This window comes from Ochotona curzoniae, unplaced genomic scaffold, assembly GCF_017591425.1.
Source record: "Ochotona curzoniae isolate NIBS_2020 unplaced genomic scaffold, NIBS_Ocur_1.0 contig_2699, whole genome shotgun sequence".
Lineage (NCBI taxonomy): Eukaryota > Metazoa > Chordata > Mammalia > Lagomorpha > Ochotonidae > Ochotona > Ochotona curzoniae.
This window is the reverse complement of record NW_024465561.1, coordinates 4,116,503-4,143,632: the sequence shown is the minus strand read 5'-3', so window position 1 is coordinate 4,143,632 and position 27,130 is coordinate 4,116,503. Positions and strand designations below refer to the sequence as shown.

The following is a 27,130-nucleotide window of genomic DNA, read 5'->3' as shown; positions in this document are numbered from 1 at the left end:
GAGGGTCTGCAGGCTCCACCCCACAGTGAGTTTGTGTGTCTTGGAAGAAGGGGAATGTTTCCATCAGATGATGCTGTGCCACTTCTCCATGGGTCCTCAGGTGCCCCTGAAACACACACACCCGGAGCACCTGTGAGGAAAGCAGAATCACCAAAAGTGTTTTTGGCAGAGGGATTTCAGTGCAGAGGATTTTGTTCAATAATTGTCAAGGGTTGGGGGTTTGTTGTACAGCTGGTTCGGTGTCCATTCCATGTGGGAGTCCCTCCTCTGCTCCCTATCCAGCTTGCTGCCAGTTCACCTGGGAGGTAGGTGAAGATGGCCCAAGTACTTGGGTTCCTGCCAACCATGCGAGAGACTCCGATGGAGTTCCTGGCTCCTGGCTTGTGCTTGGCCCAGTCTTGCCTATTGTAGGCATTTGGGGAATGAAACAACACATGGAAAATATCTCACTCTTCATCTGCCTTTCAAATTAAAAATAAAATACTCTAAAAAAATAAATTTTGAAAGATCCGAGAAACCAGAAAAGAGGCAGTTTGTTAGATGAGCAATGGGAGTTGCAAGGTCATGTGGTGGGAAGGCCTGGCCTGAGATGCTCACCAAGGTCAAGGGGAAGGAGAACCACCTGGGCTTCTGCTACTGCCCCCACCTCCGTTGACTGAACTTACTAGGAATCCTGGAAAATGGAGCTCCCTGTATTTCAGAGCTGAGCAGGCACGGGATTAAATAAGAAAGTTCATCCCTATTTTACAGATGAGCAACCCAGGGGGCTGAATGGCTGGTTGTGGACACATGGTTTGGTAATCAGTGTAGCTCCTGACACTGTGGTCCCTTGGTCACCATAGTTGCCTGAGGCAGCTTTCAGAGATTGTGTACCAGCTGCTGGTCCCTGCTATCCAGGCCAGACCTCTGTGGTTCCAAGTTCTACCTGTCTGGGACCATGAGAAAAGCCAGCTTTGAGAGTGCAGGTGTCATTTAGTTGGCAACCACACACTCAGCTGGTCATTCGACACATGAGTTGGGGGAGCCGTATTGTGTGCCTTCCATCACCTGGTAGCTTTGTGGAGGTACAGGAGCCTGAGGGAGAGGGATGGTGCGAGAAATTCCAACAAGGAGGTCCGACCGCAGCATGAGAGCCAGCAAGAAGTGTAGAAGCTCGCTTACCTGAAATAGTTGCCAGCCAGAAGCAGTGATGCATGCTAGCATCCACAGGCCCTCTCGTAAAGCAGGCTTTATTACAGGGACCTGCACTTAGGAAATTCTCATAGGAATCCTCTGAGGCCGATTCTGCTGTCCACCCTGAGGGTGACATCACTTCCCTCAGTCACAGGGTTAAGGAGCCAATGCACCAGGTGTCTGTGCAATGGTAGTACCAAGTGTACAGTCCTTATCCATAGTGCTTGGGATTGGAGGGGCTTTTGGAATATTTGTACAAACACCATGAGATTTTGGTTCTGCTTTGTTGATTTGAAAAGCACAGAGACCTTCCGTCTACTAGTTCAGTTGTCAGATGCCCACTACTGCCAGGGCTAGACCAGGCAAAAGCTGGGATCCCAAAATTCCACCCAGGAATCCCATGTGGGTAGCAGGGACCCACATTTGTGAGCCATCACCTGCTGCCTCCCAGAAATGCTGGACTGGAACTAGAGGAACTGGGACTTGAACCAGGTATTCTGGTAAGGGCTGCAGGTATCCCAAGTGCTGACTAAAACACTGAGTCAAACACCTGCTGCTGTGTCTGCATTGGAACTGTTGCCCGTCAAATGAGGTCAGTTGTTGAATTTTTCGCTGTGATGTCCCGTCAGTGCTCAAAAAGTTAGAGATCTGGAAGCATTTCAGATCTTCAGATTAGGAATTCCAACCTATAGAAGTAAGAATAGCTGCCAATAGTTACAGTGGCTTTCTGTGCCAGGCTGTGCCTGCAGAACTCGATGTATTAACTCATTTAATCTTTACAACAACGCTATGAAGGGTTGCTGTTTCTGCTCTCTGTAAATGAGGCAGCTGAGGACAGAGGCGTTAAGTTACCCATCCAGGTCGCACAGCTGAGCGGGGACTCATACTTGTGAAGCCTAAGTTCAGACTGAGTGAGAATTAAGAATGAACATCTCCCTGCATTGTACTGCTTGCTGTACTTTTTCAGATTCTACCTCATTAGAGATTCATTCAAGCAGACAAGTAATGATCGCCATCAGACTGTGGGGGAAATGGTAAGAGACAGACAATGGTGACAGCAGCCAGCACGCATCCCTGGCCTCATGCAGATCCTGTGCTGATAAGTAGTCCACACATTTGATTATTGAAGCATCTTCCATAACCCCGTGAGGTGACACTCACAGATGGGGACCCATAGCCTGGTCCCTCAGAAGTAGCAGGAAGAGGAATTAGCACTCCGACGCCTCTGCTGTGCTCTGTGTTTGGTCTGCAGGGTATCAGTCAGGATCACTCACCAGGTGCCTGCTGGGGTGGACAGTGCACTTGTGCTGAGAGACAGCAGTGAGCAGTGGCTTTTATGCCAACCTTCAAAGGAGCCTGCTCTCAAGTCCTGCTTGGTTACAAGCAAAGCTGATGTGCATTTGTGTGTCTCTGTCTGTCTCTCATCCTAAGAAAAAAAAAGGTACAATGACATAGCAAGGAGAAAGGAATTTTCCATCCACAGAGTCACTCAAACTAGGAATTTCAATATGAGCTGTTGGTGCTCCAGGTGGAGGCCTAACCCGTGCCACTGTGCCCACTCCTGCTATGCATTCTAGTTGCTTGTTGGAGACAACTCCATTCCCAGTGGCTTATTCAGCCAGAAGCCAAGGGTTCGGGGATCATTCCTACAGCTCTACACGTCAGGACGCCAAGACTATGCCTCTGAGCTTATCTTGGCCTTTTCTCTTGGTGGCAAGATGGTGACCATGACTCCAGGTTGTATCACCTCTTCTCCCAGCCATGACAGGGGAAGCAGCAGTGGCCAGCAAGGGCCATTCTTCTGGAAGCTTCCCTCTATTTCTAGTAGACTTCTCAGCTGGAGAAGTGGGTGGCTTCCTCAGCTTCAGAATTGGCAGGTGCGCAGCACGGATGTTGGCGGACTGACAGAATGTTCAGCCCAAGGGCTGAGCTTTGCCCTTCCCTCAAGCCTGGCTTCAGGGGCCTCTCCTTGGGCCTCACACATCTGCAGCTACATTCAAGCCAAAAAGCAGGAGAGCCTAGGGACCAAGAGCATGCATTCTGAAGGCAGCCAGCAGGGCTAGCACGCAGCTTTGCTACTTAGAAGCAGTGTGCCCTTGGGTATAATACTTAATTCTGTGCCTCAAGTTCCTCAGTTTCTTTTGGGTAAAATTTGAATGATAGTGCTGTCTGTGAAGAATGAATGAGTTATTGCATGTGAAATGCCTAGAACAATAGCTGCCACATGGTTTGCTGTGAATGTCAGCCAGTATTATTAGTATCCCTCTGTGAATGTTTCTTCTACTCATCATGTATTCCTGGGTATCTCCTTGATAGGCCAGTACCTCCCAGAGAGGCAGACAACTAAACATGGTGCCTGACCCTCAGGCCTTGGTTTTAGGGATTGGGGGGGAGGCAGTGCATCTACATGGAACCCCCAAAAGCATGCCAGCAAACCCATCAGGCATGAGGCACAAGATGAACAGAATGTCAGAGGGTGGTCCAAATAGGCTGGGCCAGGCCATCAGGGCTGCCCAGGGGAGTGGTGCCCGCTTGACTGGAGAAGTCAAAGATATCACACAGCTGGTGGATTTGGAAGTGAGCCACAGCAAGGGCCAGGCTTGCTGTGCAGAGCACTGGCAGCTCCTGCAGATGGCACACAGGTGGATAGCAGGGAGGCTGCTCCAGCTACAGAGAACTGGCATGGCATGGCATGGAGTGATTGGTCTGTGAGTTACAGCGAGCTTGGGTGGACAAATGGGCTTTGAATCTAGGTTTTTTCAAACAAGTCTGGAATTGAGGAACCCTTTTGGCCGTGAGGAAAGAGCTTTGATCTGAAAGGGGAATTCCATAGCCTCGATGATGGAGACAGTGAAAGTGCTGGCTGGACGCTGACTGGACACTGTGCCTTGTGTGTTGCATTCCCATGGCCCCCACACAGCCTCCTGCGTAGCTGTGTAGTCCTCCCCACTCTTCCATAGAGTTACCCACCTTCTCATGCACTGACTCCTTCAGGAGTGTGTGTGAGCACCTGATGTGAATCTAGCTGGTGGGGACTAAGCAGCAAGGAGTGCATGCTCTATGGAGCTTCTGTTTCTGGTGGGAATGGGCAGGGCCCTGAGTACCTGGAGAAGCAGGTGGAAGTCAAGTTTACTTCAAGCCAGTGCCCATCACCTGCATTGAAGTGGTTAGGAATGCAGGCTCGCATCCCCACCTCATCCCTCCCTGGCTATCAGAGACTGTGGCCTAGTGACCGTCCCACTGAGCTTCAGTTTGCTGATCTATAAAATGAGATCTGAAAAAGACTTCTGTTCGTCAGTGTGACACTGTTAACATGTAACAGGAAACCAATAAGCAGTGACTTCAGTAAGGCATAATTGGTCTCTCACACGTGGCAGGGAAAGGGGGTGTAGAGCAGGCAGGGCTGCTGTGGGAGGGAATAGGTTCCTCTGGCTCCTCACTTTACCATCTGCAGCCTGTGGCCTTTAGCCTCTCACTCACCAAGCCTAAGGAGGGTGGAATGAGCATGTCAGGGGAGGCCAGCTCCTTCTTAGGGAACCAGTAGCTGCCTTTCCTTAGACCTCCACTTACCTCTCATTAGCCAGAATCGGACACAAGTCTAGCCTTAGCAGTGAAGGGAGCACTGGCAGCTCTCTGGAGAAGAAAACACTTGGGCAGGCATCCTGCTTCCCAGCACATTTGGGCTTCTCTCAGGGGAACAGAGGGGGAGGGTTTGGAGGCAACAACCAGCAGTGGAGTCCAAGGTGGTTGGCACTGGAGCAGCCCCCAGTGGAGGGTGCGGATTTCTAAGAGTATGCTCTCAAGCCCTGGTTGTCAGCAAACACCACTGCTTTGTGCCTGGTTTCCTACTCGACCCTTTGGGAGTGGCACTCCCTCCTGAGGAACGCTGTGAGGAAAGGCTTCCTAATGCATCCCACCTGGAGGCAGCTGAGGCTGCTCAGAAAATTGCCAGAGCTCCTTAACACTGAGCCCCGTGCTGCCAGCTATATACCAAGCCTACACGTTTATTTGTCTCTCCCCTCTGGTCTGAGAGCAGAGAAGAGCAATTGGCTGTGCCACTGTGGATACCATCTGGCCTAGTGCCCAGCAGGCGCTCAGCTGAGGAGTGAATGCCTTAATGCCCCTCTGCATGGGAGGAAACAGTAAGATCAGCCCCACCACCCCTGTTAGGCTAGACCACCGGTGCCCCAACATGGCTAGAGCTGCACAGCCTCTGCACCCACCAGATTTGTCATCTCTGTGACACTTCTATCAGGGCACTTGCCCTCTGAGACCTGCAGTGGGAGCAAACTTTGAATCCTAAAGGCATGGAAGTCTTTGGACCTGCTGCTCATCCTTCTCCTCACCACCCAGCACCTCTCTCCTTGACCAAATAAACACTCAGCATTCCAGGCCCTTCCATCAGGTCCTCCCTGTAACCTGCCTTGCTGTGCACAACTGTGTGCACTTGGATTACTTCGGTTCTTGTTTGTCTCCTCCTCTAGTGAAGGGGCAGAGAATGGGGCACCCTGTTCATGACTTTATTATTTTTATTATGGGGTACATGGGAAGAGCTCAAAAATAATTCATGAGTTTGGTTGTCCCCCACCCCTCTTATTTTGAAGGCACATTCATTGAAAGTAATTTGGAAAATATGTATGGAGGTATAAAGAACAAGTTTTCCGAACTCACAGGTCATTTTAGCATCAAATATTGGAGTATTTCCTTCTAGTTTTTCTTTTTCTTAGTGCATCAGTGCACATAGGTAGGTACTGTCACACAGATATGACAGATGTGAGGTTGGTTCTGTTTTCCCTTTTTAATCCAATGCCATTCATTTTTTCCCTCATTTCTCTTCTCTTTGGGACCAGTTCTTAAGAAGTAGAATTACTGGCTCAGAGGCTAAGAACATTATAGAAAGAAAAGGATATATACATATTTACTTAAAGGCAGAGTTATAGGAGGAGAGAGGGAACAACAGGGAGAGACAGCCTTCATTCACTGGTTCACTCTCCAAATGGCCACAACATTCAGGGCTGAGTCAGTCTAAAATCAGGAACTAGGAGCTTCTTTGAGCTTCCTCATGATAGCGGGGGCCCAAATATTTGGGCCATCTTGCACTGCTTTCCCAGGCACATTACCAGAGAGCTGGATCAGAAATGGAGCCTGGGAATTGAACCAGCACCCTTGTGGGATGCCAGCACCACAAGTAGTGGCTTTACATGCTATACCACAGCGCTGGCCTCAAGAACATTTTTAAAAGCTAATAAGATACATAGCTTTCATATCCATTTCCTGGATTTGTTTGTTTCCTGTCCCAGTCCCAGAAAGACAGCAGGGATGGTTCATGGAATGGGGGCCCTTCTACCCCTAGGGGAAACCTGGATGGAGATCTCGGCTTCTGGCTTTGGGCTGACCCAGTCCAAGCCATTCCAGACATTTGGGGAACGAATTAGCAAGTAGGAATTGTGTGTGTGTGTGTGTGTGTGTGTGTGTGTGTGTGTGTGTGTGTGTCTGTCTGTCTCTCTCTCTCTCTCTCTCTCTCTCTCTCGCTCTCTCTCTCTCCTCCCCACCTTTGTTTCTCTCATCCTCCTCCCCCCGCCCCACCTATTTTTTTCTCTCATCCTCCCACCCCCATACCTCTGCCTTTATCATTAAAATAAATAAGAGTTTAAAAAAAATCTTGGTAGCTGCCAGGGACCATTACCCCAGGGTCCTCTTCCTCCCATAGAAGCCACTGCTCTCTGGATTGTCAAAGTTTGTACCCTGTGTACACAACTCTAAATGACATTGTTCCCATTTCCCTAATTTTGAACTTTAGATAAACAGAATCACAAACTGTATGGTATTACTTCCAAAAGTTTGTGGGAAATGGAATTAAAAGTTTATTTTGATACAAAAAAAAATTTAGAAATCCAAGCATAATAAGGGTGTTAGGAAAGTGCATGGAAGGACAGACATACAGCCTAGCAGTGAAGACAGTCCATATGCAGGTTCCCTAACGCAGACCCAAGAAGAAAGCCAGTGATAGCTCAGTAACGAGGTTCCTGTCGCCCACGTGGACACCCTGGATTGTATTCCCTGCTCCCAGCTTCCACAGGGCCCAGCCCCCACCTCCGTGGGCATTTGGGGACGGAACAAGTAGGTGCACATGCTCCATTCTTACCTCTAACTTTGCCTCTTGAATCCATTATTCAAAACTCATAGAAAAATGTATACTATGAACAACCTATGAATGAATTTTAAATCCTTTGGTACCAATTTTGGGGGTTTTGTTTTTGTTTTTTATTTTAAATAATGTTTACATAATTTATTAAGGTGGGAGGATCAAGGATTAGAGGATAATGGATGTGATCATTGTTTCCAGGTTTTCTGTTTTTCCTGTATCTGGGTAAACTTTTAACATTTTAAGGTGCCTGCTTGTGTGTATGCTGTATCTGGCTTTCCTGTTCAGGATCATGCCTGAGAAATGCACCCTGGTTTGGATGTCAGCTCATTGTGCATGCCAACGCTCATTTTCAGTAATACAGAGTTATGAGTCTTAATATTTGTACATTTTGTTTAATGAATATTAGAAAAATATATATGATGAATCCAATATCAATGTCATTAGGTAAGTGACTGAAAGACCTAACTTTAAGAAATAAGAAGCAAGGAGGCTTCAGTTGAACCTAAGTGGGGATGTGCGTGACTCAAGGATGTTTGGGAGGCTCATTATGGAAAAATGAGTGAACACAGTGCCACTCCCATGCCTTGGGGAGCCACTGTTATGCTGGATGTCATCCTTCCAGATCTCTGCATTGACCTAGATAGATATGGAGAGGTTGGTAAATAGATGGGTGGGTGGACAGGTGGGTGGGAGTGTAAATAGATACTTAAGAGTTTTTGTCAATACGTTTTTTTTTTTTTTTCAATGCGACAATATGTCATTTTACTGAATTATTTCTTGAAGTTTCTGAGTTCTCTGTGTCAGAGTATTGAGGAGCCCACTTGAAGCACTCAGGATGTTTGCCTGAAACACAGGGAGAGTAGAGGCCAGAACAGTGCTACACATGCCAGGGTAGCCTTCCCTTTAGCAGGTGGTTTGATATCTGTCTCCTGGGCTTTTTGGTATTTTTTTTCCCAGTCGTCTTAGCTAATTCCTCTGCTTCCCTGCAGATGTTGGGGATTTGGACTCTGGGAAGAGGTTAGCAGAGGGAGGGAGCAGGCAAAGGCTGCCTGGCCTGGAACATACCCATCTTGGTTAGTTCACACAGAGTGTGACTCAGAGGTCAGCAGTGTGCAGGGCTGCAGCCATCTGTATGCACATGTGTGAGGGAAACGGAGGCAGCTGCAGAGACAAGATCAGGAGCATGGAGAGGCAGGGATAGAGGTGCAGAGGGGTGGAGCAGTGGGACAGATGTGGGTGAGGAGGGACCGAGTGGTGGGACAGGGATGCAGGGGTAGGGGTAAGGGTAGGGGTGAAGAGATGGCGGGGAGAGAGGAACAGAAGATTGGAACAGTGGGACAGGAATGCAGACATGGGTATGGGGTGAAGAGATGACAGGGACAGAGATACAGAGGGATGAAGAGGTGGGACGGGAATGCACACCTGGAGGTAGGGATGAGGAGATGGTGGAGACACACCTGGCACAGGTGCAGAGGGTTGGAACAGTGGGACAGGGATGCAGATGGGATTAGGGGTGAGAAGATAGGGGCAGAACTCGGAACCATGAGAATTGGCTGCTTAAATGGGTGTGTGGTTGGCTGGTTAAGTAGTTGGTTAACTGACTGGTTAGTTACCTAACTATTCTAGCCAGGTGTCTGATTGCCTGGGTTTTTTTTAAGTGTTTTTTTTTTGTTTGGTTGGTTTTTTGTTTGTTTGTTTTTGCTTTTTCACAGATTCAGAAAATAATTCCTGGGGACTCACCCTGATCCCAGCACTGTTTTGGGTGCTACAGATGGCATAGGACAGTGGCTGTTGGGCATTTATGTGGGTGTTTGATATTCTCCCTGCCCCCAGCCTCCACCCCTGTATGAATGTACTGCGAGTGCAGCTGTTGCTGTTGTCTGCGTTGTTTAAATACTGCTCCAGGATGTTGTTGGGCTCAGTTGTGCCACTGGGTGTGCCTCCTGAGAGGTACCCTATGGGGCCATCTCCCTGGATAAAGCAGCAGCCTGACAGAATGGCACTCTTACTCTGTGCGCTACCTCTGTGCCAAGTATGGATCCCAGGTGATCCAACACCCCATAGTGTGAGCCTCAGATTTCTGTCTACAGTCACCCAAAAATGAAGGGCATGCATTGCTTGAGCACCCACTGTTTTCATAAGGCTGTCCCTAGTTTTTAAAGGCAACAGGAGTAGCGGCCAGCAATTCTCTCCAACTGGTTAAAGTCCCACTTCTACCCATTCTCTTACTGGGTCATCTTGGGTGAGAGGGGGGATTGGTTGCCTCTGTGTACCCTACTGTGAAGTGGAGGCTATAGGAAGACACTTAAGAGTCCTGTTAGGGATGCTGGTGTGAGGCCAGTGCTCATGAAGTGGGGACTGCCCTTGTCATATGCAGCTGAAGGAATAGCCCACTACACTAGACCTCTAGCATGAGCTCCTGCTTGCAGTTGCTGCTCAAAAAACTGCAGTCCTGGCCATTTTTGCTCTCCTTTTGACAGTTCACACTCTTCCCAGACCTCCCTGGGCCTTGACCTCCCCCTTGTGAAAGAGGAATGGCCATAGAACTCCCTCAGCAGCTAGTCAGGAGAGCTAAGTGCTGGTTCCAGTCACGTGCTTTCCACAAGGTCAGGCTCTCAGAGGTGCTGGATCGGTGGCTGGCTGCGCTGGTGGGTGATAACCACCAGCATCTGGGTGCCAACCAGAATGACAAGGCCCAGCTGTGCACATGTCCAGCTCACTCCCTTCCTGTCCTCTCCACTTCCCTCCTCTCCCTTCCCCTGCCCTCCCCTAGGGAACCTTCCCAGCCATGGCCTTCCAGGTGAGATCAGTGCTGACCCCATCCCCACTGCCCTCAGGTGAGGACAAGCAGAGTGAGAGACAACCACCTACCCACCCATCCCCAGCCTGGTCCCCCAAGAGCAGAACGGCAAGAACAGGGCTTTAACAGATGTTTTCTACAAGGATTTCCCGGCTCTATTTAATCAAGATAGGCAAATATTGATTTAATCACCAGGCCTAACAGATGTGATCTTAGCAGGTCTTGGTGGCAATTAGCTGGGATTAGTTTGCAGGTCGTCTTCATGCTGACAAGACATCATTTTCTAAAGAAAGCCTGGCCTGGCCACAGGCATGAGCCCTGGAGGGAACCTTCTAAATATTTAACCATCAGTCTGGCCTGAGCAGTGGCCCGTGAGAATAGACCCACAAGCTGTGGGACCCAGTGCTGCCCCAGAGTAGAGGCACTCAGGATTCAGGGTAGCAGCTGTCTACCCAGAAAATTTTAATAATTACAATAAGCAGCACAGCCACAGCAATGCCTGCAGCTCAGTATTGAACCTGGCTAGGGCCAGTAAGCTCAAGGACAGCCTGGAGCAGTGGCTATGCCCCAAATCAAGGCTCCCCAGAAGGGGACTGTCCTGACAGCAGAGGCCCCTTGCCTGGCACTGTCACGCCATCCTCACCACACACAAGCATGGCTGCAGCTCGTGGGTGGGCCTGGTGTGCGTGCCCATACCAGAAAGCAGCTCTTTCCAATTGTGCATTTCAAAGTCTGATTTGGAGTGAGACTGTGCCCAGAATTGGAACAAGATGCTCGGTCCCCATGTGCTGCAGGGGAGGTAGCGACACCCACTAGATGCTGCGGTGACTCTGAGGGGACACTTGCCCTCGGTGGTCCGGCTCTGGGGGTGTTGGGAAGCAGGAGTTACTGCTCCAGGGATTCCCCACAGGGAGCACAGAGGAGCAAGGGTTCATTGCACAGCCACGTTGGATTTGCTTAATGTTGGGTTTTGTTTGTTTGTTTTTAGTATTATTCAAATGAAAACACTAATAACTAGTCTTTTATGTCACTATGCCAAGTATATTTGAGTCTCTACAATTATCAATTCACTACTTTCTTGAGGATTAATCCGTTACTGCCTCCCCCCCCTTTTTTTTAAGATGTATTTAATTTTTTTAAGTGAAAGATAAAGTTAAGGAGATACAAAGGGAGACCCTCCATCTGCTGGTTCACTCCACATTTGGCCATAACAGCTAGAACTGGGCCAGTCCAAAGCTAGAAGCCAGGAGCTACTTACATATCTCTCAGGGACCTGGGCCGCCATCTGCTGCTTTCCCAGGCACATTAACAGGGAGCAGGATGAGAAGAGCAGCTGGAGCTTGAACTGGGAAGCTGGTGCCACAGGTGGATAATCAGTCTGCTACCCCACAGCGCCACTCCCTGCTACCTCTATTTACAGAGATCAAAACCAAGGTACAGAGTCACTTGTCCAGGGCCTAGTCAGTTAAGTGGTGAGGCCAGGAGTTGAACCTGAGTAGTCTTGGCTATATTGACTATGCTACTGCTACATCAGGAAAGAGAGCCAAGGCCTAGGGATGAGTGAGAAAGGCAGCTACCAACTACCTTTTTTTTTAAAACTTCCATCTCTCCTATTTAAACATTTAATCATACAGGCATTTAGCCTGCGTAAACTCAGCTGGAGTAAAAACAGACAAGGCAGCAAGCATTGGGGGTGCTTTTCGCTGGGGAGCATGTAAGCCCAGGATCGGAACCCATCCTCCCCTTGGTGCTCAGGGTGGAGCACCTTGCCAGGCTGTGGAGGAATGTTTGGAAAGTTGGGTACCATTCAGACTTCTGGGTCCCAAAGCAAGACTGGCACAGGGACTGGCACCCCGCTGGGGACTGTCAGTCTCTCCCATTCTGCTTCTCTTTTACTCGGCCCCTGCTTTCCCTCACGCGCTTACTTGTGTGACCTAGAAGTTACTCCCAGCTTCTGACACTCCCTCCTTGCTGCTGTGGTGAGCATCTCCTTGTATGTTCACCGACAAGGGGAGAGTCCTGGAGGGAGACGTGCTAAACACAGCCCCGCCGTTTTGGGCTCTCTTTTGAACTCGGTGAGGTTGTATTGGACTGACTTCTGCAGCTTGCCCCTTTCCCTTCTCAAGTCAGCAGAGAGTAAAACCACCATGCTCTGTTGTCTGTGTTCTAGTCCCAGAGCCATCACTTTCTGGTTGAATGACCTGGGCTGGTTCTCCCAACCCCTGTGGCCTCTGTTGCATTGGGTTTAAAATGAGGTTGGTGTTAGTCCCGCCCTCACAGGGATGCCCAGAGGATTCATGGATTGACAAATCTTAGACACTTTGCACTGTGCCTGGCATGCAGTCAGCAGCTCGTCTCATGGAGCTGCAGCGGCTTCTTGCGTACGTTACACCCAGGGCTCCCTTGCTTTTTATTGCTCAGCTATCTTATTCCCTGGAGTAGAGGTGCCCTCATTCACTGAACCTGGCCTGCACCGATGGGTATTGAGCTGCTCCCAGCTCTTATGAGTTAAAGAAATGCAAACACTGTGACAGTAGAATCATCAGGTACCTGTCTCAGTTTGACCGAAGGGCTGATACCTAGAAATGGAATTACTGGATTAAAATAGAACGCACACCAAAAATGTCATTGCATGTCATTCCAACATATATTCTTCCTGTTCTCCCGTGGCGGGGGGGCTATACCAATGTAACACCCTAAAAAGCGGGACAGGCAGGTTGCTTGGGAACTCTGATCCCAAGTAGGAGTCCCATAGTTTGACTGTAAGGCTGTAGACAGTCGCCCTTGGTCCTGTGGGTAGGAATGTGCCAGGGAGGTGCCAGGGTAGATTGCAGTTAGAAACCCCAATCCTCTGGGCCTTCTCACATTAAATATGGAAGCACAAGTCTTCACGGCCGTGCCAGAGACCCCACTCACTGTTCTTGGGGCTGATAGAACAGTCTTTGCTGCGATGCTCTCTAATGAGATTTCTGAGATTTCCATCCATCTTATTTCCTGAGGGAGCCCCAAAGTAGGCCCTCAAATGTGCAGACTTCCAATAAGATAAGACAAAAAAAATTATTTTTTTACCCTGAAACCTGCTGAGCTGTTGCTAGCTTCTAGAATTTTGTCCCTCTGAATTGATTTTGAAGAGAATTACGTCATTCCTGTACTCCCATGCCACGTGCACTGGAACTGCCTTGTCTTTCATTTAGAGCTCAGCAGCCAAGCCAGACTGTCCCAGCTGCTCCACCTACCAACCACATGACTTGGCCATGCAACCTTTGCCTCCTCTGTAGAACAGTATAACACACGTCCCACGTGACAACACACAAGTCAATGCATGCCGGTGTGTAGTCTGAGCCTGACACATTGGGAGAGCTTCTCAGTGTTAGCCTTTTTGTTAGTATCCTCCTCCCCACGATGTCAGCCCTTCCTCCTCCTCTGTACACAAGAACAAGTATGGCAGACCCCTGTCCACTCCAGACTTGGAGCTGTTCAAAAGATACTCCAAAATACTGCAGATTGTAATCTTGGGAGTTCAGTGAAGGGAGGGAGGGGAGGGGAGGACTCTTCTCCAGGATGAGGAGGCGGGGGGGAGCTGGTGACATTGAAGAGCCTGGGGATGGGACATGGACAGCCCTATCTGGAGCACCATGAGGGTCACCAGTGCCCATCATGCATAATTGCCACCAGGAATGACCCTCTCAGCAGCACCCACTCCTGTTGATCACTTGGTGCCACCCTGCTGCACCTGCTGCCTGGGGCCCCTGTCACACCTGCCCTCCTACCTCACTGCTGAGTCTAACCCAGCTCCTGTCAGCCTCCCCTCAGTGGTCCTGCCTCTCGAGGGCCTGGAGTGAGGCTCTCTTCTCCTTGCTGTCTCTGGTCTTCCTGCCCTCAGCCCTGTGTGTGCACTGGAGTCAGCTTCCAAGCTTCTGAGAGCCTCTGGGTCCCACCACAAATCCACTTTGGAGGCAGGGCATGGTCAGACGTCTGTGGCTTGTAAAAGCTGCTCCTACAGTGCCTGTGATGGACATCTGGGGAAAAGAGCTGCTGCCTTGGGTAGCCCTGGCCAACCTTGCTGGCCGCCTCAGCTTCTCTGCCCGCATACAGTAGCCTCACTCATCAGCACACCTGGTACGTGGCCCTGGCCCGCCCTCTGTGCAGATCCCAGTTCAGGTGCTTCCTCTTCAGTATGCCTTCCCAACCCCTCCATGTAAGTGCCTCTCACTGTGATATCGTGTTCCTAGCCCACATGCTTTACATGTTATGTATTATATGTTGTGTTCTTTAAAAAAAATAAGATTTATTTATTTTTATTGGAAAGGTGGATATACAGAGAAGGGAGACAGAGAGGAAGATCTGTCAGCTGGTTCACTCTTCAGGTGGCCGCAGTGGTCAGAGCTGAACTAAACCATTTTGGAGCCAGGAGCTTCTTCCAGGTCTCCAATGCGGGTACAGGCTCCCAAGGCTTTGGGCTGTCCTCGACTGCTTTCCCAGGCCATGAGCAGGGAGCTGAATGGGAAGCGGGGCCACCGGGATTAGAACTGAAGCCTATATAGGATTCCAGCAGATGCAACACAGGATGTAACCACTGGACTATTGCACTGGGCCCTGTTGTGTTCTTTAAGTTCTACCTATTCATTCATTCATTCATTCAAAAGCCAGTTATAAAGAGAGGTTCCATCCACTGGTTCACTCCCCAGATGGCTGCACCATCTAGTGCCCAGCCAGGCTGAAGCCAGGAACTTCATCCAGGTCTCCCACACTGAATGACAAGGATCCGGGTTTTTCCACCATCCTCAACTGCTTTCCTAGGCCATCAACAGAGAGCAGGATTAGAAATGGAATAGCCAGGACCTGAACCAATGCCCATGTGGGATTGCCAGCCTTACAGCGTAGCTGTACGCACTGTGCCACAACGCCAGTCCTATGTCATGTTCTTTTACCTTTTATACTTTACACATTATATATTATATGTTGTTATCCTTTACTGTGTGCTGTACATGTTGTGTATTACACTCCATGTTCCTTTCTTTTTACGTGTTATTATGCATCATACATTTTACCATGTGCTTTGCACATTATTTGTCTTGTTTCTTTACCATGTACTTTACAGATTACACGTTATAGATCATGTTCCTTTACTTTGCACCCCATCCTTTGAAATGGCCTTGTTTTCTGTCTTTTTTCCCACTGGCCTCCTGTACTGGGCACAAATGTGTGGGAGCAGGAGCCTTTTCTGTACTGCTCAGTTACATCTTCAGTATCTATACAGGTAGCACAGAGTAGGTGCCCTCGCACAGTCTCAAGGGAGCTTTCACACATTGACACAGATGCCCCCAGAGACAGATACAAGAGATCCAAAGTACTCTGAGTGCCCAAGCTAGGGACTGAATGAGGTCGATGAGAAGGGAGGGGGGCAAGTAGTTCTTGGATTGAATCTTTTAAAAAAAATTATTTTTATTGGAAAGGCAGATATACAGACAGGAGGAGAGACAGAGAGGAAGATCTTCCATCTAATGGCTCACTCCACAAGCGGCTGCAATGGCTGGAGCTGAGCCAATCCGAAGCCAGGAGCCAGGAGCTTCCTCTGGTTCTTGCAGGCGGGTGCAGGGTCCCAAGGCTTTGGGCCGTCCTCAACTGCTTTCCCAGAACACAAGCAGGGAGCTGGATGGGAAGCAGGGCCGCCAGGATTAGAATCTGGTGCCCATCTAACCAGGGTAGGGGGCGGGCCTGGTGGGGGTTATTGCGGGTCACTCCAACTAGGCTGCAGCTCCCACTGGTTTATGCGAGGGCCGAGTATGTGCTGGGCAGCACCAGGCTGGACTGTAACACCCATTGATTCCAGTGGAAGTTGGGAGTGAAAAAAGAACCAACCCAGCAATTGCAAACACCAGCTGATCGGGGCGATAGACTGTGCTGGGCCCTGTACTTGCTAGAACACACAAGAATCTGGTTTGAGAATACCTCAGACAGTTTCTTTGGAGATCTCCCCAACCGAAATGCTGAACCCAAACCAAGAAAAGAGAGAAGACAGAACAGGTCAACCAGTCTTCTCAGCTATATCTTAGCAGCGAAATATGGGGCAGAGACTCTATGATGGACTATATCAACCAGTGGATTCTTCAAAGACCTCATAGTGCTTGGAGTGGCAAGATTGGCAGTGATTCATAACTGTTGAAATATCAAACCACCTGAGCAAGAACCTCAGAGCATACCCTATATCCGGGACCTGGGGAGGGTGGGAAATTGGGTGGGCCTTCTCCCTTAATACCCCCCTTTAAACATGAAGGAAACAATATGGAAAAAGTAATAGTCTCACCCACTTTCCTGTAGCCCTTGAACCTTTTTACCCTAATTAACTATGTAAAGATTGTCAAAATATAATAAAAAAAAAATGGAAAAAAAAAGAAAGAAACTGGCACCCATATGGGATCCCGGTGCATACAAGGTGAGGACTTTAACCACTACGCTATTGTGCTGGGCCCTGGATTAAGTCTTGTATGAGAAAGGACCGTAGGAATGTGGTGTGCAAAAGCCCCGAAGCAACAGGCAGCTGGAGGTGTGCACAGAACTGAAAGAAGGGCTTTGTGACTTGGCCTGGGGAAGCAGGAAGCAGGGAGCGGGAGCCTGAGGGCTGAGGCAGGGCGTTTGGATTTTATCCCTGTGTTTGTCCCTGCCTGCGAGGTAGACAAGGGCCCTTAGGGGAACGGGGCAGAACCAGGAAAATGGGATTGGGATTATTCATCCAGTGCAAAGTCATGGCAGCTCAGAAGGTGGGAGAGACAGGTGGCCTGGGACCTGTTATAGGGGTTGGGGGCGGAGAGTGGGGGGAGAGGAAGTGTGAAAGGCGGTGTTGAGCGGGAGCAGGTGCTTTTCAGCTGACACACAGAAGCCGACGACCTGTTGCATTGCAGCTCTGACCAATTCTCTGGTGCCCCACCTTGCTGGCAACTTCTTGGATAGGTGACTCAGCTAGCCAGTAACAGGTGAGCGCAGGCCATGTGTGTTGTTCCTGAGGAGCTAATGAAGGGCCATTGCATGGTTCAGCCACATCTCATCTCTGAAACTGGCAGGGTCCCAGGGAAGGGCCCCTCTGTTGGCTGGGAACTGAGGTGACAGACTCAGGTGGACAGTTCCAAGAGCAGGAAGCAAGCTTTGCTTGGGGAAGCCCCGGGGCATCTGTGACCGCAGGCAGCCTGAGACAGATTGAATTTTATGGATGAGGAGGTACAAGGAGTTCCGGTTGGGAATGTTGGGTTGGCCATGTGTGAAAGATACCCACGAGGTGACTTCAAGAAGGCTTGTGGGAAAATAGAATTGAAAGGTGTTTTATTTCACTGCAAAATATGGTGAAGTCTACAAAACAGCTTTGTTAGAGTTTTTGTCTTCATGAGCCCTTTGAAGACATCCCACGTGTCTGGACTTCAGAATTATTTTGCACTGAAATAGTTAGCTTTGAATTCTATTTTCCGTGAACCTCTTAAAGGACTCTCTTATGCAGTGATGTCAGGTGAACAGGTGGGTGGTCGAGTCTGGAACTCAGCGAGCCATTGGACCTGGAGGGCTTGTAACTGTAGGCCACCACAAAGGAAAGAGAACTGCAAAAGTCCAGAAGCTATCCCAGAGTGCAGCGAGGGCTGGGGCCTGAACTCGGGACCCTCTGACATGCAGGAGCTAGGGTCAGAATGCAGTCCTGTCCCCTCCTAGTCACATGGCCTTGGGCACAGTACTTCATCTGCTTGCCCCTCACTTTCCTCAGCTGTGAAATGGAGTGACAATGACTCCTGCACTGTGGAGTCAACAAATTACTTAGAAGAGAACCTGGCCCACAGAACAGACATATTCAACGTAGCTGCTGTTACAGAAGTTGCTCTTGTTTGGTTAGTTTTGTTATATAACTACAATCCTCGCTGATTACAAATGGAAAAGGGTTGGCTTCAGGACCAGTTAGATCCAGAATGTGATTACAGCTCCTAGATTCTAACACTCAGTCTCCTACACAGGTAGTTCTTGCCTCAGGGTCACAAGATAGCTGCTGTGATTCCATCCCTCATGTCCTCTCATGATCTGGATAAGGAAGGCACATTCTTCATCATTCATTCCTGACAGTGATGTCACTGGGTCTCCCTGTTTCTGATCAAGTCAACCAGTGAGTTCCTGAGCAAGGGAAGGAACCATACCTCTAGTCCATTGGGCGACCAGTTGGAAAGAGTGGGTTCCCAAAGAGAAATCTGGAAAAAAAGAATTATGGAGTGACTAGGGAAGCAAACCGCAAATGTCTGTCACTGGTAGGAAAGCTTAGTCTTCCTCTTTCTTCTGCCCCATAAGGTACTGTGGCCCCTGAGGCCAGTACGCCACAGCCGTGGTGTTTGCCTGTTTGCTCTTCTAGCCTCTAGGCTTTGGGGCTTCATAAGAAAGCCCTCCCTCAGCTTAAGTTCCCCCACCTCTTGACAAGCACAGACTGGAAGCATCGGACCCACAGACACACCGCGGGTAGCCGACGCCTCTAACAGGGGCCCAAGAATGATCATGGATTCTGCTCTGCTCAGCTCTCCTTGCAGCTGAGGTAACCATACACATGAAAGAAATGAGTGAGGGCAAGGGTGTGCCCTGGGAAAGATGCTCCCACTCTCCAGGTCTGATGGGGAGGAGTGCGTTCATGTCCTCCTGGTCTCCCCTGTCACCTGGGGCACAGCACGAAGCATGGCTGGGGGACCAGCTGGCGACCGTGAGGCAAGAAGCCCCAAGATGGAAACCAGCAGTACACCAAGCGAGGCAGAGGGATGGGGGAGGGAGTGCACCTGACATCGCTGACCCATTTCTGCCACGTCCAGGCTCCCGGTTACGTGCGAACCCGTGTCGTCACTGGCCGAGCCACTTCAGGCTGGTGGTATTACCTGCACCTGACTGCGCCAGTGCCACTGCTCAGTCCTCGTTTTGCTGCTTTCTCTGAGGCTGCCCTAGATTTTCCCAGCCGCGGTCCCTCAGCTGCCTGCCTCGCACACAGCACTTTGAATTAGTCAAGCTCCTGACGCCAGCAGCATAAGCCACACTTGGCCATCTTGGACAGAAACAGAATTTATTGAAGACGTAAAAGAATGAACAGGAGATTGAAGGAACAATCTTTAAAAAAAAAAAAAAATAATCACAGCAGCACAAGAGGAAAGGAATCCCCAGATCCTCCACAAAAGTCCAGCCGGCACTCCTGTCAGTACAGAGACCTCTCCTCTCTGGACCTTCTGTCTCACACAGAGGCCCAGGAGAGGCCACCCAGCTGCTGAGCCCACACCCCAGGCCTGCCCCAGCTGTGCTTCTGCAGCGGGCCAGTGGGGAAAGTCATCCAAAGATACATGAAAGAATACTAGTCATAGCAGTGGCTGAGACAGAGGTGGTGTCAGCCCCACTTACGGATTGAAACTATTGCCCCTGTCTCATTGATCAGGCCATGGCACCCCGGCACTTAAGTCTGGTTCCTTTATGGATGCTGTGCTACTCCCCTATCTGGGCTGTCCCTATCAAGAAGATGCAGATACATTTAGGAAGGGGGAGCTCAGGAAGCAAAGAACCAGAAAGAGACCCAGGGGCTCGAGCCCCGGAGGCCTAGACAGGCTGTGAATGCTCGTCCGCCTCTGATTATCTCAGGGAGACCTGGCTGTAGCAGCTCAGAGAAGGCATTGGTGCCAGGAGACCAGGGCCTGTGTGTCCACAGAGGAGATTGACTGTTCCTGACTGAGCTGGGAGCAGAATGCCAACAAAGCCCATCTGTCCAGCAGTGCGGGCGTCAGCAGTCAGGATTATGTCTGGGCCACTGGTTTCCCAGCCAGCTCCAGTGTGACTTCAGAGGACCGGTCCTCCCTCTGCTCCCTGTCCACACTGACCTGCTGGGATCCAGCATCCAACAGGGTATGGTCCTAGGCTCAGGGCTTCAGGGAGAACACCCCTGCCATTCTAGAACTGTTTGTGGCAGAGACAGTAAACAGAAAATGAACAAAATTTTCATTTTCTGAGGCAAAGCTGTAGCACCCCTTGATCAGCACAGGATGGAAACCAGGAGCCCCTAACCAAATCCATCCCACAGGCTTGTTAGATACTATCAAAAATTCACAGAGGGGCAGGCATGTGGACACAGGCAGATAAGCCACCACTTGGATTGTCCACATCCCATCTCAGAGTGCCTGGTAGGGTTGCAACTACGTGATACTTACCATAAAACACCTGGGAGGCAGTGAATGATGGTCCACATGCTTGGGTGCCTGCCACCTGTGAGACTCGGGGTGGGGCGGTGGTTCCAGGCTTTGGCCTGGCCCAGCCCCAGCTCTTGTAAGCATTTTGGGGAGTGAACCTGTATGGATGGAAGATCTCTAGCTACCTCTCCTCTGCCATCTGTCATCCAGCCTTACAAATAAATAGGTAAATTGCTTTTAAAATAATTCATGAAGTTAAACGGTTTATTTTGGAGCAAAAAGTTTTTAAAATCCATGTACCACTTTTTATATTTTCTATGAACTTTAAATTTTTTTAAAAAAACTATTTATTTGAATGGTAGAATCCCAGAGAGAAAGGAGATGCAGAGGGAGATCTTCCATCCGCTGGTTCACCCTCCGAATGGCAGCAAAGGCCAGGGCTGGATTAGGCTGAGTTAGGAGCCTGGAACGCCTATTGGCGCAAGGCCTCAAGCACCTGGGCCTTCCTCCGCTGCTTTCCCAGGCACATCAGCACGAAACTAGATCAGAAGCAGAGCATCCAGGACATTAACTGGTATCAGTGTAGGAATCTGGTGTTATAGGGTCAAGGCTTAACGTGCTGTGCCTCAGCACAGCACTTTCTCTGAATTTTTCAAAGATCACTGTTCTTTGTGGTCACTTGTTGGTCCTTGCTATTGTTTGCAGTGTACTTTAGTATCAACTTTTTTTTAAAGATTTATTTTTTTATTTTTATTGGAAAGTCAGATATACAGAGAGGAGGAGAGACAGAGGAAGATCTTCTGTCCGTTGATTCACTCCCCGAGTGACCACAATGGCTGGAGCTGTGCCGATCCGAAGTCAGGAACCCAGAGCCTCTTCCAGGTCTCCCACACTGCTGCTGGGTCCCAAGGCTTTGGTCAGTCCTCTACTACTTTCCCATTCCACAAGCAGGGAGATGGATGGGAAGCAGGGATGCCGGGATTAGAACCTACGCCCATATGAGATCCCAGCACGTACAAGGTGAGGACTTTAGCTGCTAGGCCACCACACTGGACCCTAGTATTGACTTTTTAAAATTAGCTTCATTTGAGCCCGGCAGCATGACCTAACGGCTAAAGTCCTCACCTTGAACACGCCGGCCGTCGCGCTCACTTAGGGAGTGAATCATCGGACGGAAGATCTTCCCCTCTGTCTCTCCTCCTCTCTGTATATCTGACTTTAAAAAAAAATTAGCTTCATTTGAAACACAAACTTCCAGGGTTCCCATCCTCTGGTTCATTCTTCTAAACTCCTGCAATAGCCAGAACAGGCCAGCTGAAGTCAGAAGCTGGGAGCCCAACCCGGGTCTCCCACCTGAGTGACAGAGGCTTAAGCACTGGGCCATCACTTGCTGCCTCCCATGCTGAGCATCCGCAGGAAGCAGGGTCAAACCCAGGCACTATGATACAGCATGCAGGCTTCTTACCAGCCAGGCAATGCTTGCCTCTTACTGAAGACAGGTAGAATCCGGATAATACCAGAGGTGGCCGGCAGGATGCATGAAAAGCAGAGCTGTCTGCCTTGCCTTGGTTTGACACACATTTGCCTACCAGGGATGTAGTATAGCTCAGGTCCTCATGGGTTGGGAGACTGGTGAGGACAACTGTGAAGCACAGGAAGGACGTGGGAGCATCAAGTGGGAGGGCACATACACATGTGTAGGCGCATGGGCACACTCACAGGCAGCCAGGGTCGGCCTCTTGACAGTCCTGGAGTTGCTCCGCCTGGCTGCTGGTCGGTTGTCACTGTTTGCTTTTTGAATAGGAAGTGTTGCCCACAGCTCCAGGTGTCTGATTCCCCTTGAGAGATCAAATGATGTGGCAGACACATTTCTGCGAGGCTAAACTAGAAGGAGTAGAAGCCCGCTTGCCTCCTCAGAAGAGGCCGCTGCTGTCCAGGTCACCGAAGGCTGCCCCAGCCTCTCGCCCACTTCCCTAGAGCAATTGCTCCTCTGTGCTGCATCCCCTGCCATCTACAGGAGTTGTCGGTGTGCTCACAGAGCACAAGGACACACAAAGCCTGCTCCCCTGGCTTCCTGTCTGCTCGCACTCTCCTAGGCTCGCCTGTTGTTAGACTCCATAAATCTGTTTTAGCTTCCCTGTGCATCTGTCAGTTCACTCTCCTCTGTCTCTGGGCACAAGTTTTAAAATGACCACGCACATGCACCCACACAAAGGCAGCCTTGTACTTCCTCACACAGGAAGCACCAGTAGGCGTCACCAGAACAGTCGTGGCCAGCCTTAGGTTAAGGGAAAGAAAAGTTACTGGACACCTTGATGCCAGTGCTCAGCACTCTCCCACCCTGAACAAAATCAGTTCTATTGGCAGGAGGAGGGACACGGTGGCCCACTTTCCCCTTCCTCTTCTAGCATGGGGTTTCGTCTTCCAGAAGTTCAAGGGCAAGACAAAGCCCAGTGTTTCATACTGGAGGACACAGCGTGAACTCCCTCCCCAGAGGCCTGTGACTCGGGAGGCACTGATCCTCAAGATTCGGTCAAGGCTATCCTTTGCATGCAGCACGTGATGACCCTGTGTCCTGGACACTATTTCAGGTTCTAGGGCTGCATCAGTGAACAAGAGAGACATCCCCACCCTTCCGGAGCTGGCATTTTTGTGGTGGGACAGTCATTGAGTGACTAACAACCAAACTAACCTCAGCTGTTGATGATAGCTAAGAAAAACTGAGGGGCCAGTGCCATGGCATAACGTATTAAGCCACCACTTATAGCACCAGCATCCCATATGAGTGCCAGTTTAAGCCCTGCTGGCTGTTCCACATCCCATCCAGCTCCCTGCATTACTACCTGGAAAAGTGGTGAAATGTGGTCCAAGTCCTTAGTCCTCTGCCACCCATGTGAGAGACCCTAAAGAAGCTTTTGGCTTCAACCTGACCCAGCTCTGTCATTGCGGACATTTGGGGAGTGAACTACGGGATGGAATCTCACTGTCTTTCCTTCTGTCTATGTAACTGCCTTAGAAATAAGTCTTTAAAAAGAAAAAAGCAGAGTGGGTGAAAAAGACTTTGAAAAGAGTGCTCGGGAGTTTGGGAAGAGCTGACACCAGGGGAAGGATCCACCTGGGAGGATGTCCAGATATCCTGGGTCAGGCGTGATACATCCGAACGGAAAAGACACTGGTGAGATCAGAGTTTAGTCAGGGAGACCTTCAAGAGCCAGATCCTGTGGGCCCCTGGCCAGTGGGTGGAGTTGAGGCCCTGGGGAGGTCTCAGCAAGAAACTGACAGGATCTGCTCACAGTGATCAGTGAGCCATGCAGCCTGCTGGAGACATTACCTCTGTGCTGCCGCCCCCTCCCTCCCCTGCAGTCCCCCTGCTCATGTTGACTCATTCCTCATGCTCACTTCCTTTCTGGGGAGTAGCTGGGAGGAGCAGACTGCATGCAGGACAGCTGCCCAATTGTCTGGCCTCTGTGCGCAGCTGCCAGGTTACAGGGAATGCAGGGGTCGGAAGAACAAGTTCATTGGTGCACACAAGGATTCCAGAACAGGGAATCACTACAGGACACATGACTTCATTCCCCCAGCAAGTAGAGGGCATCAAAATTAAGGAGGGATGGGGCCCAGTGCAGTGGCCTAGTGGCTAAAGTCCTCACCTTGCATGCGCCAGGATCCCATATGGGCGTCAGTTCTAATCCCGGCATCCCTGCTTCCCATCCATCTCCTTGCTTGTGGAATGGGAAAGCAGTCGAAGACTGCCCAACGCCTTTGGACCCTGCACCAGCCTGGGAGACCTGGAAGAAGTTCCTGGCTCCTGGCTTTCAGATCGACTCAGCTCCAGCCATTGTAGCCACTTAGGGAGTAAATCAGTGGACAGATCTTCCTCTCTGTCTCTCCTCCTTTGTATATCTGACTTTGCAATAAAAATAAATCTTTAAAAAAATTAAGGAAGAGATTGCAGAGAAGAGATCTAGGAAAAGGTGTGGTGTGGGTCTCATTTGGGTCATAGTGAGAACAAACCAATGAGTCTGTTGAGACGCTGAGGAAACTGATACAGCCAGCGTGTGCAGTGTTACTGATGCATCCATGTTCCTTGAGCCGAAAATGACGGACCTGATCTGCTAGAGTTACAAGCCAAAATATTTACAAGTGGGCTAGCCTGAGGTCTGAAATTTACACTTTAAAAAAAAAATCTGTCAGAAACAAAGAGTGTGGTGGGGGCGGAAGGACAGCTGAGAAGTGGTCTCCCTGCTTGGGGAGCTGGCAGGGTGGCTCCTTGCAGCCTTCCTTTTGCATTCAGTGCATCTGAAAGTGTCTGTAATAAAATGGACTCCAAAGTGAGTAAAGCTATTCCCCCAGAGCTGGGAGCAGTCACATCTGGTCGTGTCTCACTTGTCCCTTTGCTTCCTCTGCAGCATGGCCGGGAGGACACCCTTGCCGCCCGCTCTGCCCTGCTGAGCTGCTCCATCGGGAGCCCCTGGGACAGCCCCTGCCTCCCGAGATTGTCCTGGCTCAGCTGTCCACAGCGATGGTGGAGAACTGGACTGCACAGGCTCACAACCTTCGCGTCTGGTTCCAGGGGCCAGCATCCTTCATCTTGGGCCTGGCGGCCCTGAACAATGGCTGAGGGCCAGGGGACCCCATAGAGCCACACCACAGCTTGCAGGGCCCGGCAGCGCTCCAGTGCCCGTGGACTATGACCACCTATCGGCCCCTTCCCAGTGATGGCGTCGACCTGGCAGCCAGTTGTGGGGCCAGAGGCGCTGACGTCCTCCCTGGGCCGCACACAGGGGACTACACTCCCATGGGATTCTGGGCCCAAAATGGCAGCATGTCCCAGCCTCTCAGTGAGAACCCAGCCACCTCTACCACCCGCCCCAGCCCCACCACCCCTGCAATGCCCAAGATGGGCGTGCGCGCGCGAGTGGCTGACTGGCCACCCAAACGGGAGGCTCTGAGGGAACAGAGCAACCCGAGCCCCTCCCAGGACGCAGATGGCATGAAGGCCACCAAGGTGGCCCACTCCGTGAGGAGCGTACAGAACGGGCAGCCTCCCGCCAGCACTCCGACCTCCTCGGGGTCCAGAGCCTTCCACCGACTCTCCAGGAGAAGGTCCAAAGATGTAGAATTCCAGGATGGGTGGCCTCGTTCACCGGGCAGGGCCTTCCTCCCGCTGCGAAACCGCAGCAGCAGCGAGATCACCCTCAGCGAGTGTGACGTGGAGGAGGCAGGGGAGCCGCGGGGCAGCCGGCACACAGGCGCGTTGCCCCTCTTCCGGGAGTACGGCAGCACCTCCTCCATCGACGTGCAGGGAGTGCCTGAGCAGAGCTTCTTTGACATTCTCAATGAGTTCCGCAACGAGCAGCCCGAAGCCCGTGGCTCCCAGACTCTGACCGAACTCCTGCGGGCAGATCCCGGTGCACATCTCATGGGGAGCAGTGGTGGCACCAAGGGGGACCCCCGCAACGGGCATCCCTGCAAGGACAATCTGCTCCCCTTGCATCCCATGAAGGAGAAGGAGAAGTCCCGCAAGAAACCTGTAAGGGGCCTTGGCAGCGGAGACACAGTGGACTCATCCATCTTCCGCAAGCTGCGGAGCAGTAAGCCAGAGGGTGAGGCAGGCCGGTCGCCCGGGGAGGCCGAAGAAGGGCGGAGCCCCCCAGAAGTCAGTCGACCCTGGGTGTGCCAGAAGAGCTTCGCCCACTTTGACGTGCAGAGCATGCTGTTCGACCTCAACGAGGCTGCGGCCAACAGGGTGGCCGTGGCACAGCGACGCAACACCACCACGGGGGCCTCGGCGGCGTCTGCGGCCTCAGCCATGGCTTCTGTAACAGCGTCACGGACCCACAGCCTGGGCGGCCTGGACCCTGCCTTCACCAGCACGGAGGACCTCAACTGCAAGGAGAACCTGGAGCAGGACCTCGGGGATGACAACAGCAACGACCTGCTGCTCAGCTGTCCGCACTTCCGCAACGAGATCGGGGGCGAGTGTGAGCGCAACGTGAGCTTCTCGCGTGCCTCCGCGGGCTCTCCAGGCAGCACGGAGGGCACCCTGGCCGAGCCCAGCCTGAGCTGCTACCGCACCAACGCCAGCATCTCGGTGCTAGAGGTCCCTAAGGAGCAGCAGAGAACGCAGAGTCGGCCCCGTCAGTACAGCATTGAGCATGTAGACCTGGGCGCCCGCTACTACCAAGACTACTTCGTGGGCAAAGGTGATGCAGTGGGGGGCCAGAAGGGGAGGACGGAGGGGTTGCTGCTTGTCCTTGCCCCTGGGGCTCTCCCTGCTCCTTTATTATTTCTGTGCCAGCCTCTGTGCCTCTCTCAGGCCGTGGCAGGAATCAGAATTCCCTCTAGAAGGTTAGATGGAGGAACTGAGCTGCTGCCAGCACCCAGTCCTGGATCCTACTCTGAGTAAAGCCTCAGAGACCCCAGGAGACAATAGATAGCAAACATGGGCGTGGAGTAACCATGCCTGGATACAGGACTGACCAGCCTCCAACAACAGCCCCGCTGCCTGGTAAGACAGGAGCGCTGGGTCACACGCATGAGGGGCCCCAGGAGGCCACTGCTAGGGAGAAGAGTGCAGCACGGAAGAGGGACCTGGAGGGTCAGGTGGGTGCTGCAGCTTTGGCCAGGGCTGTCACCAGCCTAGGCCATGAGGTCCTAAGTGTAGATCAAGAACTGTATTCCCAGCTCAAGCAGCAACACTCCTGAAGCATTAGAGGGACAGGAAAGAGGCCAGGGTTGTTAACTGAGTGGGAGGTAACAGGGTCAGATCCTGGGAGGCTTTGAGAGCCACACTGAGGACTCATTTTACCCTGGGCAGGAGGGGAAGGGGGTACC

General features: G+C 51.1%; 1 protein-coding gene across 1 annotated transcript in view; it reads left to right on the top strand.

Moving 5' to 3' along the window:
• Nucleotides 1–27,130, top strand: part of LOC121153684 (signal-induced proliferation-associated 1-like protein 3) — a 209,357-nt gene that overhangs the window by 98,948 nt on the left and 83,279 nt on the right. Inside the window, exon 3 of the mRNA XM_040976376.1 lies at nt 24,703–26,499. Coding sequence (XP_040832310.1) covers nt 24,984–26,499 — 1,516 coding nt within the window. The 5' untranslated portion in view covers nt 24,703–24,983. The remainder of the gene's footprint in view (nt 1–24,702; nt 26,500–27,130) is intronic.